The sequence below is a fragment of the Pseudophryne corroboree genome, chromosome 8 (genome assembly GCF_028390025.1).
Source record: "Pseudophryne corroboree isolate aPseCor3 chromosome 8, aPseCor3.hap2, whole genome shotgun sequence".
Taxonomy (NCBI): domain Eukaryota; kingdom Metazoa; phylum Chordata; class Amphibia; order Anura; family Myobatrachidae; genus Pseudophryne; species Pseudophryne corroboree.
In genome coordinates this window covers 404,182,524-404,198,014 of record NC_086451.1, presented here as the reverse complement: position 1 = coordinate 404,198,014, position 15,491 = coordinate 404,182,524, and the positions used below count along the sequence as shown (strand labels likewise).

The window sequence follows — 15,491 nt, the reverse complement described above, 5'->3', positions numbered from 1 at the left end:
TCATCCAGGTGTACTTCAACAGTGACATCTTCAATTTGACTATCAGGAACTGGACTGCGGGTGCTCCTTCCAGCACTTACAGGGAGCGTGCAAATGGTGGAAGGCGCCACCTCTTCCCGTCCAGTGTTGGGAAGGTCAGGCATCGCAACCGACACAACTGGACTCTCCTTGGGGATTTGTGATTTAGAAGAACGCACAGTTCTTTGCTGTGCTTTTGCCAGCTTAAGTTTTTTCATTTTTCTAGCGAGAGGATGAGTGCTTCCATCCTCATGTGAATCTGATCCACTAGCCATGAACATAGGCCAGGGCCTCAGCCGTTCCTTGCCACTCCATGTCGTAAATGGCATATTGAAATACTGGTTTTTTTGTAGAGGGTACCCCTGGCGCTAGGTCTTTTAAAGATGATTACAGATATATCTCAAAAACAATACCATATATCACATGCCAAATATCTCTAGATGGCCAGTTTTGCTGATACATATAACTCAATGGATAAAAAGAAACAATTTTATTGAGCTAAAAAACAAACAACATATGTACATATGACATGAACAATATGAAAAAGTGACTCGTGCATCCAGTAGTAAGCCGGATCAACTGATATATAGGATCCTGCTAGGGGGATACTATCCCAATGGGTTGTTTCCTGGTGAGTACCACGACTGGTCACCTTAGACCTGATTAAAGTGCAGTGATGGTTTAGGTCTCTGTGCAAAAGCAGGCAATAAAGTGACTGGTGCGTACGTGGAAATATGAATCTCTCACCGTTAGGTTCCCGTGCGGTGGGCTAGTTTAGAATAAACAAGTGGGTCCAAGGCTGATAGGCCTGGCACCACCGCCACGGGTTTTATCAGCAGGGAATCCTAGAAGTGTGCAGCTCCTTCTCCAAATAACGCGTTTCGGTCAAAGATGGCGACCTTTCTCAAAAATGGATAGAGAGCTGTAGTCCTTGTGCTTCTTTTATATCCTAACTAATCCTCTAATGATGGCATGATCACATACAGGCGTGTTTCCGGAGTCATGTGACCGGAAACACATGACTGCGTTCCAGCGGCTACTTCCGTACCACCAATGTCCTCGAGAGCCGCACTTCCGGGATTACGTGACCAGAGTCACGCGGTTGCGTTCCAGCGGCTATTTCCGACTTTGCTAGATCTCATGGCGGAAGTGACGCGGCCGTTTCTTTCCTCACAAACCGGATACATGTAACCAACGTGGCTCCCTGATGGATCGGCGGACATCTTGCTTAAGGGAATATATCTTCTATTTGCCCAGAGGGTTTTCACGTATATTGATCCCCACACCTGACCAAACTGGATGGTACTTCGTATTCCCATCATCTCCATCCCTAATTACCCGGGTGGGGATCTTAATTTCCTCAGACAGATGCATTGAAGAGCAAAAGGATATGAAATATGGAAGAGAAAAAATATATATATAATTAATACACATATAAATGATGAATATATATATCATTGTTACAACCAACGTTTTGGGAATTTTTTCATAAATGAGACATTTAATCAAGAAACCACCGTAATTCGAAGTCGACATTATGGCCTTTAGGTTTTAGCGTATCGAGATCATATATCCATCTCATTTCACTTTGCGCTAAGCGCTTTTCCAGATTTTTATTACGCCAAGTGGGTTTTATCAGTTGTAGACCAATGAAACGTTTAATCTGTCCCTCACACTTATTGTGTTTTTTACTAAAGTGTTCCGAGAGGGGATGAGTTTCTAGTCCCTTACGGATATTATAGATATGCTCCGCTGCTCTCGTTTTTAGTGGCCGTGATGTTTTTCCAATATAAATTTGGCCGCAATTACATTCCAATAGGTAGATTACGTTCCTAGAATGGCAGGTTACAAAATCTTTTATCACATATTTCTTGCCATTAACCTCAAAGTCGGTGATCTTTCTGACTATGTCTTTTTTCGTAGTTGTCCTGCACATTAGGCAGTCCCCGCATCTATGGAACCCCTTGGTGCATGTCCTTCCTATGGTGTTCTCTTTTAGGCTGCTGTTGACCAATTTATCCTTCAGAGATCTGGCCTTTTTGTATATGAACATAGGTTTCGTCGGTAAGGAATTCCCCAAAACTGGGTCATCCAGCAGTATTCGCCAATTGTCTCTAAACACTTTTTCAACCTTCTTATGGTATGCACCATACTGGGTTATAAAAGCCCATTCATAAGGGTTATCTTTCAATGTGGGTTTTTCCTTCTCTATCAGGAGCTCCTTTCTATCTAGCTGGTGTACTTTATCTTTAGCCTTTTTCAATGTGGACTCCTCATATCCTTTTTCCCTAAATCTTTCTGCCATTTCCTCAAGTTGTGTTTCCAGGATCGTGGGGTCTGAGCAATTCCTTTTTACTCGTTTAAATTGCCCTACTGGTATATTTTCTAGCCATTTCTCATGGTGCTCGCTATTAATACTCAAGTAGGCACTGGAGTCCGTCGGTTTTCTATGAGTTTGAGTATTTATTTTCTCATTCTCTATATAGATTTTAAGGTCCAGGAACACTAAATCTTTCTTGCTTGCTGCAAACGTTAAAACAATGTTAAAATCATTAGAGTTGAGTTCTTCAAGGAAATGAGCCAGGGTATCACTCTCTCCTCGCCAGATAAAAAGAACATCGTCTATAAAACGCCACCAGGACACCAGGTTTACTCCCAGTGCCCGTAGGGAATCCACATACTGGACTTCCCAGTAGGACATGTACAGGTTTGCATAACTGGGAGCAAACCTGGTGCCCATGGCTGTCCCTCTTATTTGCAGATAATAGGATCCATTGAAATAAAAATAATTGTTCTTTAAAATAAAGTCAATGGATTCCAATAAAAACGATTTTGTCTCCTCTTTATATTCACTTTTATTGAGGAAGTATTCTATGGCCACTTTCCCTTTGTCCCAATCAATAATTGTATAAATGGAACTGACATCCGCACTAATTAAAGTGCATTCTTGATCCCAAGGGACTCTCTCAAGTTTTCGCAGGACATCCCCTGTATCCTTTAGGAATGCAGGGGTACTGATTACTAATGGTTGCAAGAACGAATCAACCATTGCCGATAAATTGGATGTGATACAATTGGTACCCGTAATTATGGGACGTCCCGGGGGGTTGCTCGAATCCTTATGGATCTTAGGCAATACGTAGATAGTCGGGGTAGAAGGGTCAAGGATGTTAATGAACCCCCTTTCATCCTCAGTGATGGCCCCTTTTTCTACTGCTCTTAGAGTGAGGTCATCCAAATTTTTGGCTATTTTGATAAGGGGGTCAGTCTTCAGTTTCTTATATGTACTAAGATCACTGAGTTGTCTGTTGATCTCCTTCAAATAGTTCTCCTTACTCATGACTACGACCCCTCCCCCTTTATCCGCAGGCTTTATAATTATCTCATTATTTGCCTGTAAGGATTGTACTGCAAGTGATTCTTTCCTAGTAAGATTTCTCTTCTTGCATTTAGGAATTTTTCTGAGTTCCTTAGTGACTATAGAATTGAAGCAATCTATACTGCCCCCTTTTACATGCTGGGGGTAAAAGTGGGATTTTTTCTTAAACTTAGATTTCTCTATTGGTGGAGTTTCATTGGAAATTTCTTTCCCTAGAAAGAATTTCTTTATGCTTAACTTTCTTATGTATTTTTGCAGATCCACAAACAAATCAAATGAGTTGGGATCACTGGATGGTGCAAATTTTAACCCTTTAAGGAGCACCTTCTGTTCAGATTCTGACAAATTGTGGTTACTGAGATTGAATATTTTACTAGAATGTTTCTCCTCAGGGTCATTTTCAGTGACAGTTTCAATAGCCAGACTTATTTTTTCTTTGGGGATTTTTTTAGGTTTGGATTTCTTTACTCCGCCCCTTTTCCCCCTTTTGGTGGGTCTAACAATTATTCCCTTTGTGGGGTCCACCGTCCCCTGTCTAAAAAATTCTGATTGGTCCGTGTTGGTGTTTGTTATACATTTTCCTTGTTTCAATTTTTCTAAACACACATACAAAACAGTTTGCTGCAGGGATGTTTGCATTTAGGGATATGAGGAGAAACCTATCTAAAGGTTTCCTGAATGAGTCTAATACTGAATCCAATGTGGATGATGAGGATGTCCTCACCTTGTTAAATAAATTGGAGAAATCTATGTTAAGGGAAAATAGAATGTGGTGGGAGGTTACCACACTGGAGCATTACTTATCCCATCACCTTATCCCTAGGGGATTGAGGGTGGTAAAAAAACCCTCATTCATCAATGAAAGTGAGTCTTTCATTGAGGAATGGGATAAAATTTTAACCCATTGCAGTTTGTCTTTAGTAGAATTAATTATAAAAGAAAGAAAGAATAATCTGATAGAATCTGATAGAAATTAATAAAGAGATTGAAATTTCCAAAACCCTTATGGCACCCTTCATGAATTCAGAAGAGGTAAAAGAAAGAGAGAAAAGAATCCTACAAAAATTAGAGAAAGAGAGCAAAGATCTAAGAAGTAGAAAAAAGAAAAAACTTCTTAGGGATCTAAATGAATCTCAAAGTGAGGGATCCACTGAACCCAAAGGACCAATTAAACGGAATAATAAGAAAGACGTCCCCCAAACCCCCACTTGGCGGAAAGGTGTACCGTCCTTTCAACAAAAGGGTAGAAACTACATGCAAACCATCAAGTATGGACAAAATCAGTCACAAGGGGCACCAAAAGGTAGAAGATTTGTGGAGGGAGGGGAATACAGAGAAAGATACATCCCCAAAAATAAAAACAGGGAGCACTGGAAAAACACCTATGAAGAACCCCTCAGATCCCCTCACATTCAGACAAGGGAACAACATATCTACAGGAGGGGAAGAGAAAATATGGACAGAAGAAGAGAAAACATAGGAGTTTCAAATTGTAACACACCACGGACCAATCGGAATTTTTTAGACAGGGGACGGTGGACCCCACAAAGGGAATAATTGTTAGACCCACCAAAAGGGGGAAAAGGGGCGGAGTAAAGAAATCCAAACCTAAAAAAATCCCCAAAGAAAAAATAAGTCTGGCTATTGAAACTGTCACTGAAAATGACCCTGAGGAGAAACATTCTAGTAAAATATTCAATCTCAGTAACCACAATTTGTCAGAATCTGAACAGAAGGTGCTCCTTAAAGGGTTAAAATTTGCACCATCCAGTGATCCCAACCCATTTGATTTGTTTGTGGATCTGCAAAAATACATAAGAAAGTTAAGCATAAAGAAATTCTTTCTAGGGAAAGAAATTTCCAATGAAACTCCACCAATAGAGAAATCTAAGTTTAAGAAAAAATCCCACTTTTACCCCCAGCATGTAAAAGGGGGCAGTATAGATTGCTTCAATTCTATAGTCACTAAGGAACTCAGAAAAATTCCTAAATGCAAGAAGAGAAATCTTACTAGGAAAGAATCACTTGCAGTACAATCCTTACAGGCAAATAATGAGATAATTATAAAGCCTGCGGATAAAGGGGGAGGGGTCGTAGTCATGAGTAAGGAGAACTATTTGAAGGAGATCAACAGACAACTCAGTGATCTTAGTACATATAAGAAACTGAAGACTGACCCCCTTATCAAAATAGCCAAAAATTTGGATGACCTCACTCTAAGAGCAGTAGAAAAAGGGGCCATCACTGAGGATGAAAGGGGGTTCATTAACATCCTTGACCCTTCTACCCCGACTATCTACGTATTGCCTAAGATCCATAAGGATTCGAGCAACCCCCCGGGACGTCCCATAATTACGGGTACCAATAGTATCACATCCAATTTATCGGCAATGGTTGATTCGTTCTTGCAACCATTAGTAATCAGTACCCCTGCATTCCTAAAGGATACAGGGGATGTCCTGCGAAAACTTGAGAGAGTCCCTTGGGATCAAGAATGCACTTTAAAAAGTGCGGATGTCAGTTCCCTTTATACAATTATTGATTGGGACAAAGGGAAAGTGGCCATAGAATACTTCCTCAATAAAAGTGAATATAAAGAGGAGACAAAATCGTTTTTATTGGAATCCATTGACTTTATTTTAAAGAACAATTATTTTTATTTCAATGGATCCTATTATCTGCAAATAAGAGGGACAGCCATGGGCACCAGGTTTGCTACCAGTTATGCAAACCTGTACATGTCCTACTGGGAAGTCCAGTATGTGGATTCCCTACGGGCACTGGGAGTAAACCTGGTGTCAAGGTGGCGTTTTATAGACGATGTTCTTTTTATCTGGCGAGGAGAGAGTGATACCCTGGCTCATTTCCTTGAAAAACTCAACTCTAATGATTTTAACATTGTTTTAACGTTTGCAGCAAGCAAGAAAGATTTAGTGTTCCTGGACCTTAAAATCTATATAGAGAATGAGAAAATAAATACTCAAACTCATAGAAAACCGACGGACTCCAATGCCTACTTGAGTATTAATAGCGAGCACCATGAGAAATGGCTAGAAAATATACCAGTAGGGCAATTTAAACGAGTAAAAAGGAATTGCTCAGACCCCACGATCCTGGAAACACAACTTGAGGAAATGGCAGAAAGATTTAGGGAAAAAGGATATGAGGAGTCCACATTGAAAAAGGCTAAAGATAAAGTACACCAGCTAGATAGAAAGGAGCTCCTGATAGAGAAGGAAAAACCCACATTGAAAGATAACCCTTATGAATGGGCTTTTATAACCCAGTATGGTGCATACCATAAGAAGGTTGAAAAAGTGTTTAGAGACAATTGGCGAATACTGCTGGATGACCCAGTTTTGGGGAATTCCTTACCGACGAAACCTATGTTCATATACAAAAAGGCCAGATCTCTGAAGGATAAATTGGTCAACAGCAGCATACAAGAGAACACCATAGGAAGGACATGGACCAAGGGGTTCCATAGATGCGGGGTCTGCCTAATGTGCAGGACAACAACGAAAAAAGACATAGTCAGAAAGATCACCGACTTTGAGGTTAATGGCAAGAAATATGTGATAAAAGATTTTGTAACCTGCCATTCTAGGAACGTAATCTACCTATTGGAATGTAATTGCGGCCAAATTTATATTGGAAAAACATCACGGCCACTAAAAACGAGAGTAGCGGAGCATATCTATAATATCCGTAAGGGACTAGAAACTCATCCCCTCTCGGAACACTTTAGTAAAAAACACAATAAGTGTGAGGGACAGATTAAACGTTTCATTGGTCTACAACAGATAAAACCCACTTGGCGTAATAAAAATCTGGAAAAGCGCTTAGCGCAAAGTGAAATGAGATGGATATATGATCTCGATACGCTAAAACCTAAAGGCCATAATGTCGACTTCGAATTACGGTGGTTTCTTGATTAAATGTCTCATTTATGAAAAAATTCCCAAAACGTTGGTTGTAACAATGATATATATATTCATCACTTATATGTGTATTAATTGTATATATATTTTTTCTCTTCCATATTTCATATCCTTTTGCTCTTCAATGCATCTGTCTGAGGAAATTAAGATCCCCACCTGGGTAATTAGGGATGGACATGATGGGAATACGAAGTACCATCCAGTTTGGTCAGGTGTGGGGATCAATATACGTGAAAACCCTCTGGGCAAATAGAAGATATATTCCCTTAAGCAAGATGTCCGCCGATCCATCAGGGAGCCACGTTGGTTACATGTATCCGGTTTGTGAGGAAAGAAACGGCCGCGTCACTTCCGCCATGAGATCTAGCAAAGTCGGAAATAGCCGCTGGAACGCAACCGCGTGACTCTGGTCACGTAGTCCCGGAAGTGCGGCTCTCGAGGACATTGGTGGTACGGAAGTAGCCGCTGGAACGCAGTCATGTGTTTCCGGTCACATGACTCCGGAAACACGCCTGTATGTGATCATGCCATCATTAGAGGATTAGTTAGGATATAAAAGAAGCACAAGGACTACAGCTCTCTATCCATTTTTGAGAAAGGTCGCCATCTTTGACCGAAACGCGTTATTTGGAGAAGGAGCTGCACACTTCTAGGATTCCCTGCTGATAAAACCCGTGGCGGTGGTGCCAGGCCTATCAGCCTTGGACCCACTTGTTTATTCTAAACTAGCCCACCGCACGGGAACCTAACGGTGAGAGATTCATATTTCCACGTACGCACCAGTCACTTTATTGCCTGCTTTTGCACAGAGACCTAAACCATCACTGCACTTTAATCAGGTCTAAGGTGACCAGTCGTGGTACTCACCAGGAAACAACCCATTGGGGTAGTATCCCCCTAGCAGGATCCTATATATCAGTTGATCCGGCTTACTACTGGATGCACGAGTCACTTTTTCATATTGTTCATGTCATATGTACATATGTTGTTTGTTTTTTAGCTCAATAAAATTGTTTCTTTTTATCCATTGAGTTATATGTATCAGCAAAACTGGCCATCTAGAGATATTTGGCATGTGATATATGGTATTGTTTTTGAGATATATCTGTAATCATCTTTAAAAGACCTAGCGCCAGGGGTACCCTCTACAAAACTCCAGTATTTCACTTGTAGAGAAATAGTGTTTTTTCTCCCCTTAGAGGTGTACCTAGGAAGCTGGTCCTTTTTTACTGCGCATCACTGGTTTGTTATACATTTTCCTTGTAAATGGCATATTGGCAAGTTTACGCTTTTCGTCAGACGCTTTTAATTTTGATTTTTGGGTCATTTTACTGAACTTTTGTTTTTTGGATTTTACATGCTCTCTACTATGACATTGGGCAGCGGCGCTGGCAGACGACGTTGATGGCATTTTATTGTCTCGGCCATGACTAGTGGCAGCAGCTTCAGCACGAGGTGGAAGTGGATCTTGATCTTTCCCTATTTTACCCTCCACATTTTTGTTCTCCATTTTTTAATGTGTGGAATTATAGGCCAGTAATATATCAATAGCAATGGACTACTGTACCGTACTGCTATATATATACTGGTGGTCAGCAAAATTCTGCACTGTCCTCCTACTATATACTGCGTACAACTACAATGCAGCACAGGTATGGATGGATAGTATACTTGACGACACAGAGGTAGAGCGATGGACTACTGTACCGTACTGCTATATATATACTGGTGGTCAGCAAAATTCTGCACTGTCCTCCTACTATATACTGCGCACAACTAAAATACTGTACAGGTATGGATGGATAGTATACTTGATGACACAGAGGTAGAGCAATGGACTACTGTACCGTACTGCTATATATATGGGTGGTCTTCTGTATACCGGCGGTCGGGCTCCCGGCGCTCAGTATACCGGCGCCGGGAGCGCGACCGCCGGCATACCGACACTTATTTTCCCTCGTGGGGGTCCACGACCCCCATAGAGGGAGAATAAAATAGTGTGGCGCGCGTAGCGCGCCACCGTGCCCGTAGCGTGGCGAGCGCAGCGAGCCCGCAAGGGGCTCATTTGCGCTCGCCACACTGTCGGTCAGCCGGCGGTCGGGCTCCCGGCGCCGGTATGCTGGGCGCCGGGAGCCCGACCGCCGGCCAGCCGTAGTGAACCCATATATACTGGTGGTCAGCAAAATTCTGCACTGTCCTCCTACTATATACTGCGCACAACTACAATGCAGCACAGGTATGGATGGATAGTATACTTGATGACACAGAGGTAGAGCAATGGACTACTGTACCGTACTGCTATATATATACTGGTGGTCAGCAAAATTCTGCACTGTCCTCCTACTATATACTGTGCACAACTAAACTGCAGCACAGGTACGGATGGATAGTATACTTGACAACACAGAGGTAGAGCAATGGACTACTGTACTGTACTGCTATATATATACTGGTGGTCAGCAAAATTCTGCACTGTCCTCCTACTATATACTGCGCACAACTACAATGCAGCACAGGTATGGATGGATAGTATACTTGACGACACAGAGGTACAGCAATGGACTACTGTACCGTACTGCTATATATATATACTGATGGTCAGCAAAATTCTGCACTGTCCTCCTACTATATACTGTGCACAACTACAATGCAGCACAGGTATGGATGGATAGTATACTTGATGACACAGAGGTAGAGCAATGGACTACTGTACCGTACTGCTATATATATACTGGTGGTCAGCAAAATTCTGCACTGTCCTCCTACTATATACTGCGCACAACTACAATGCAGCACAGGTATGGATGGATAGTATACTTGACGACACAGAGGTAGAGCAATGGACCACTGTACCATACTGCTATATATATATATACTGGTGGTCAGCAAAATTCTGCTCTGTCCTCCTACTATATACTGTGCACAACTAAAATGCAGCACAGGTATGGATGGATAGTATACTTGATGACACAGAGGTAGAGCAATGGACTACTGTACCGTACTGTTATATATATACTGGTGGTCAGCAAAATTCTGCACTGTCCTCCTACTATATACTACAATGCAGCACAGATATGGAGCGTTTTTCAGGCAGAGAACGTAAATATTTGCAGTACACTGAGCACAGATATTTGCAGCACACTGAACACAGAAACTGAGAGAACGCAGCCACGTCCTCTCGCTATCATCTCCAATGCACGAGTGGCTCCTTATATAGAATATGAATCTCGCGAGAATCCGACAGCGGGATGATGACGTTCGGGCACGCTCGGGTTAACCGAGCAAGGCGGGAAGATCCGAGGCTGCCTCGGAACCGTGTAAAATAGGTGAAGTTCGGGGGGTTCAGATCTCGAGGAACCGAACCCGCTCATCTCTAATCAAAATTACCCCCAAATTCTGTGATTTTAGCCGTTTATGTTTTTTTTTTTAAATAATCCAGATCCATAACAAAAACACAAAAGGGTGGTTTTGGCAAATCAAGTCAAAACCAAACCATGAAAGTAGAATTAGAACCAAAACCAAAACTCAAAACACGAAAAGTGCCAGCCGCACATCTCTACTAAGAAATTAACCGTCAATGATTGGACTTAGCTAATAGTTGGTGGTTGTCTGAATATACTACTAGGCTATGCGGAAGATATTTTTCTGAGCATTTATTTCTTTATGCTACTTATAATGTTGAAATTACTGTGTATATTCAAATTAATAATTGGTTTTCTTTACAAAATAACAGGCACCCCATTTGACCCAGAATATAAACTGAGACAGGCTGTATCCAATGTTATTTGCTCCGTTGTATTTGGCAAGAGATTTGACTATGAGGACAAGAAATTCACGAACCTCATGTCATACATTATAGACCTTGTCCAGCTAATAAACTCTGCCTCGGGTCAGGTAAGTATTAAGAAACATTTGTGAACTTATTGGAAGCATTCTGTGTGCTGGACATGAACACTGAAGATTTACAATCCATCAAAACATATACACAAGAAATCACTTATTTCTAAATGCTCCAACTGTAGAAATTTTATTATCTTCTATACTGAGTTCATACATTTCTTCCAAAATGTATTATATGTAGCCAATCTAAATACATATCCTGGAGAATTATAAAGTTAACTATTAGTTACCAAAATGGAGCCGAAGTTGCTTGACCTGACTTATGGGGTTCCACTATTATCTAAAAGTAATAGAAATACATTGAATTCTAGTACAAAGAGAGCAAACACAGGTGTAACTTTGGGGGATATTGTTTTAAAAAAAAGAAACGAAAAGGGTGTCATCGTTATGCTAGTCAAGAGAGATTGGGAATTTACAAAAATGTTGGCATCCATTTCTTGAAGACACGTTACCAGCTAATCCCCAAATATTATTTCCATAGAATTTACATTTTGTTTCTCAAACTTAATAACTGCCAGTGTGTAAATAAGAAAATGCACCAGATATTAATTTTAATCACTTTAAAAAAAATATTTAATTTAGTAAGAAATAATACAGTATGAGTGAATAAAACATATAAATATTAGGGGTATGATATTGAGTGTTATTTTTGTAGTTTGTCTAAATTTGTAATGTGCATGCCCATAAAAAATATTCACACCTACCTACATCTACATGCAGATCTGCCACTTGTGCTTCTTTATGCTTTGAGCAGTGGAACAGGGGAGGGAGAGGCTGAAACCCAGACAATGTACAGTAAGGGAATGTTTTTGTGTTGTGACAGAGGGAGAACCACCAGAACCACCATATCATGAGCGGGTGCAAATTCACATGATGCCAGTAATTAGAGCTAAAAGGCATTTCTAGTTGGATGATTGCAGATTCACCACCTGAAGATGGCAGTGCCTTCTTTACTGCTTATATTTTCTACATTACAGTATATGATTTTGTGGACAAATTCTAAAATGTATTTTTGCTACTTTAAACCATACATGAGGTGAAAGATTTTATGTTTGGTGTAAAAGAGACATTTTAATTATAATATAGCCTACTCTCCATCAAACACATTGTTAGAATAAACTTTTATTGTGCTTATGAGCTTGTTGGGAGTAAGTTATATATTATTTATTAACAATTTAGCAGCATCATATTCCATTGCACTTAACAATTGGGAACAATCTATAATAAAACAAGACTGGGTAATGACAGACATAAATATATGAGGTCATTTGAAACCTAGGAATGTTAGGGGCCTTCCTGATGAGGTCATCTGGATGTGGTGGGTAGGCTCATACTTTTGGCCAAAATAATGCAATGTTACTCTATGATAAACTGCAGAGTTTATTGCAATTATAATTTTTGGTGTGGAGTAATGTTTGGAGTGTGCAGCTGCATTTTCCTTTTTGTGTGTGGTACTACAAGTCTCAGCATGGTAGCACCTCTCATTATGTTTAAAGGTAGAGTGTGCAGTCTACCCCCCTCCTATCTAGACAGAAATAGAGGTAAGAAGGCCATGCTCGAAAATTTACAATAAAAAAGAAGTGATAATGCCACTGTATAGGTCATTGGTGCGGCCCCATCTGGAATACTGAGTCCAGTTCTGGAGACCATATCTCCAGAAGGATATAAATACATTAGAGAGTGTACAAAGAAGGGCAACTTAAATGGTGGATGGCCTACATCACAAAACTTACCCGGAAATGCTAAAAGATCTTAACGTGTATAATTTGGAGGAGAGAAGGGAAAGGGGGGACATGATAGAAACTTTCAAATATATCAAGGGTCTTAACAATGTTCAGGAGGGAAACATTCTTCAAAGGAAGAGAAGTATTAGAACTTGAGGACATACACTGAGACTGGAGGGGGGGAGGTTCAGGGGAATTTAAGGAAAAAATACTTCACAGAAAGGGTAGTGGATAAGTGGAATAGCCTCCCATCAGAGGTGGTAGAGGCTAAGACTGTAGAGCAATTTAAACATGCATGGATAGGCATATGAATATCCTTACAAAGAATTAAGGTTCAAAAAGGGTTGAGATTACCTAAAGGATAAAAAAAAGGGGCAGACTAGATGGGCCAAGTGGTTCTTATCTGCCGTCAAATTCTATGTTTCTATGTTTAAAAAGTATAATAAATATGTTTTCACTTTTAACATACTGTAAGAGTAAAACCCTCAAGTAAAGTAACTTCTACCTGTCAAATCACATATGGCAGGCTTATGGTCACTGCAACTTCATCTTAAATTCCAGTTTGTCAAAATGCAGTAGCCGAAAGGGTTTATTTATGAAAAATTAAATGAGGTGCTAAATTTTCACTAAACTAAAGAAACCAATCAGACACTTGCCTTTATTGTCTAATTTGTATCATGCAGATGAAAGTTAGTTACTGATTAGCTGATATAGAACAGTAATAAAACAAGACTGGGTAGTAGCAGACAGACAAAGAGGTAAGAGGACCCTGCTCATAAGCTTACAACCTGTATGGGAATTATATGGGATAGGTGCATCTAGAGGGGTTGGGTTCTAATGGTCGACATATCTACATGGATGGTATGTTGACATGATGAACTGTCAACAATCATTCCATGGTGGTCTAGTTGTGTCTTGCGTTGTTCCAACAGCTGCAGCAGCTCCAGCGTCTTCATCTGGGTCCCGGTGATCACCTGAGCATCTGTTAAAGCAAAGACATCTGAGGAGTGGCATTCCAGTCAATAGATCTTCCTTATTTCTAACCCTAATCCTACTTCCTCCCCCTAGTTCCTAACCATAACCAGCCCCTTCCCGCAGCCTAACCCTGAATTCTCATTGCAGCCTAACCCTAACTCAGAATGCAACATTTCACATAGCGCCAGTTCTGATGTCGACATTGTGAACTTGTTGACAGTTTGAGGATATTGAACTCGTGCCTGTCGACTGTTTAATCAATGTTAACATTGTGGTGTTGGCCTTCTAACAGGATGCCCATCTAGAAGGGCATCTGAAAAATCTTATGGCCATAAATATATGCTAGTTTGGCAATATTTTTCCTTTTTTTAATGCAACATTAGGTCCTAAATGCTGGTCCTGAAAAGGTCCTTAAATTATAAGTATCGCTATGATAAAAATAACAATTAAATAATCTAATCATTTCAGAAAATAAGCTCATTCTTCCAATTCTGTCAAAGATAAGTGTCTGGGAGCACTAATTAACTATGATCTCAGGTTAAAAATAATTATTGAATAATTAGCAAATGAGTGAGCTTTTGGGACACCTTAGTTATGGACTTTAACAAGATAGGACTTCAGACAAATATTAATTTAAAATTTTATTTTCTCAATTTTACATTTTATTTCAGCTTCTTAATTTCTTCCCAACCTTGATGAAATATGTCCCAGGCCCTCATCAGAAAATTTTCCTAACTTTAAAAAAGCTGAAGGACTTTGTAAAAGACATGGTGAGGACTCATCAAAACACACTGGATATGGACTGCCCACGAGACTACATAGACTGTTTCCTCATAAGGATGGAAGAGGTGAATTTGGGGAAATTGTTTGCAAATGAATAAAGGGCCTAATTCAAGGTTGATTGCAAAAGCAAAATCTTCCTCTAATGGGCAAAACCATGTGCACTGAAGGGGGAATGGGGGGCACAGATATAACATGTGCAGAGAGAGTTAGATTTGGGTTTTGGGTTTCTGCGCAGGGTAAATACTGGCTGCTTTATTTTTACACTGCAATATAGATTTCAGTTAGAACATACCCCATCCATGCACATGTTATATCTGCCCCATCTGCAGTGCACATGGTTTTGCCCATTAGATGAAGATTTTGCTTTTGCAATCAACCTTGAATTAGGGCCAAAGTGTGGTAATAAACTGCTAGTGCAAAGAATGAAAACCCTTTATGCTTTGTTTAACTGCTAACAAAATAATACAAATGTTTTCTAGGAAAAAAATAACCCAAATACAGAATTTCATGATGTGAACTTACAGTCGGCAGTAATTGACCTGTTTTCTGCTGGAACAGAAACTACAAGTTTGACACTGAGATATGGATTCCTGATTCTGCTGAAATTCCCTGAGATACAAGGTAACATTTCTTAATGTTTCTGAAAATAGATATTCTCTAGAAATGTTAACTGGTTATGGACAAAAAATGGGGAAACAACCAATTAATGTGGGTAATACTCTACTATAAACTTAATACTGAATAAAATATTCCAGTACTGGCTCTTATTCT

General features: G+C 40.1%; 1 protein-coding gene across 1 annotated transcript in view; it reads left to right on the top strand.

Moving 5' to 3' along the window:
• The window catches only part of LOC134949318 (cytochrome P450 2C23-like), a 54,963-nt gene that overhangs the window by 23,953 nt on the left and 15,519 nt on the right, over positions 1-15,491 (top strand). The window contains exons 4-6 of the mRNA XM_063937814.1: positions 11,072-11,232; positions 14,609-14,785; positions 15,200-15,341. Of these exons, the coding sequence (XP_063793884.1) occupies positions 11,072-11,232; positions 14,609-14,785; positions 15,200-15,341 (480 nt within the window). The remainder of the gene's footprint in view (positions 1-11,071; positions 11,233-14,608; positions 14,786-15,199; positions 15,342-15,491) is intronic.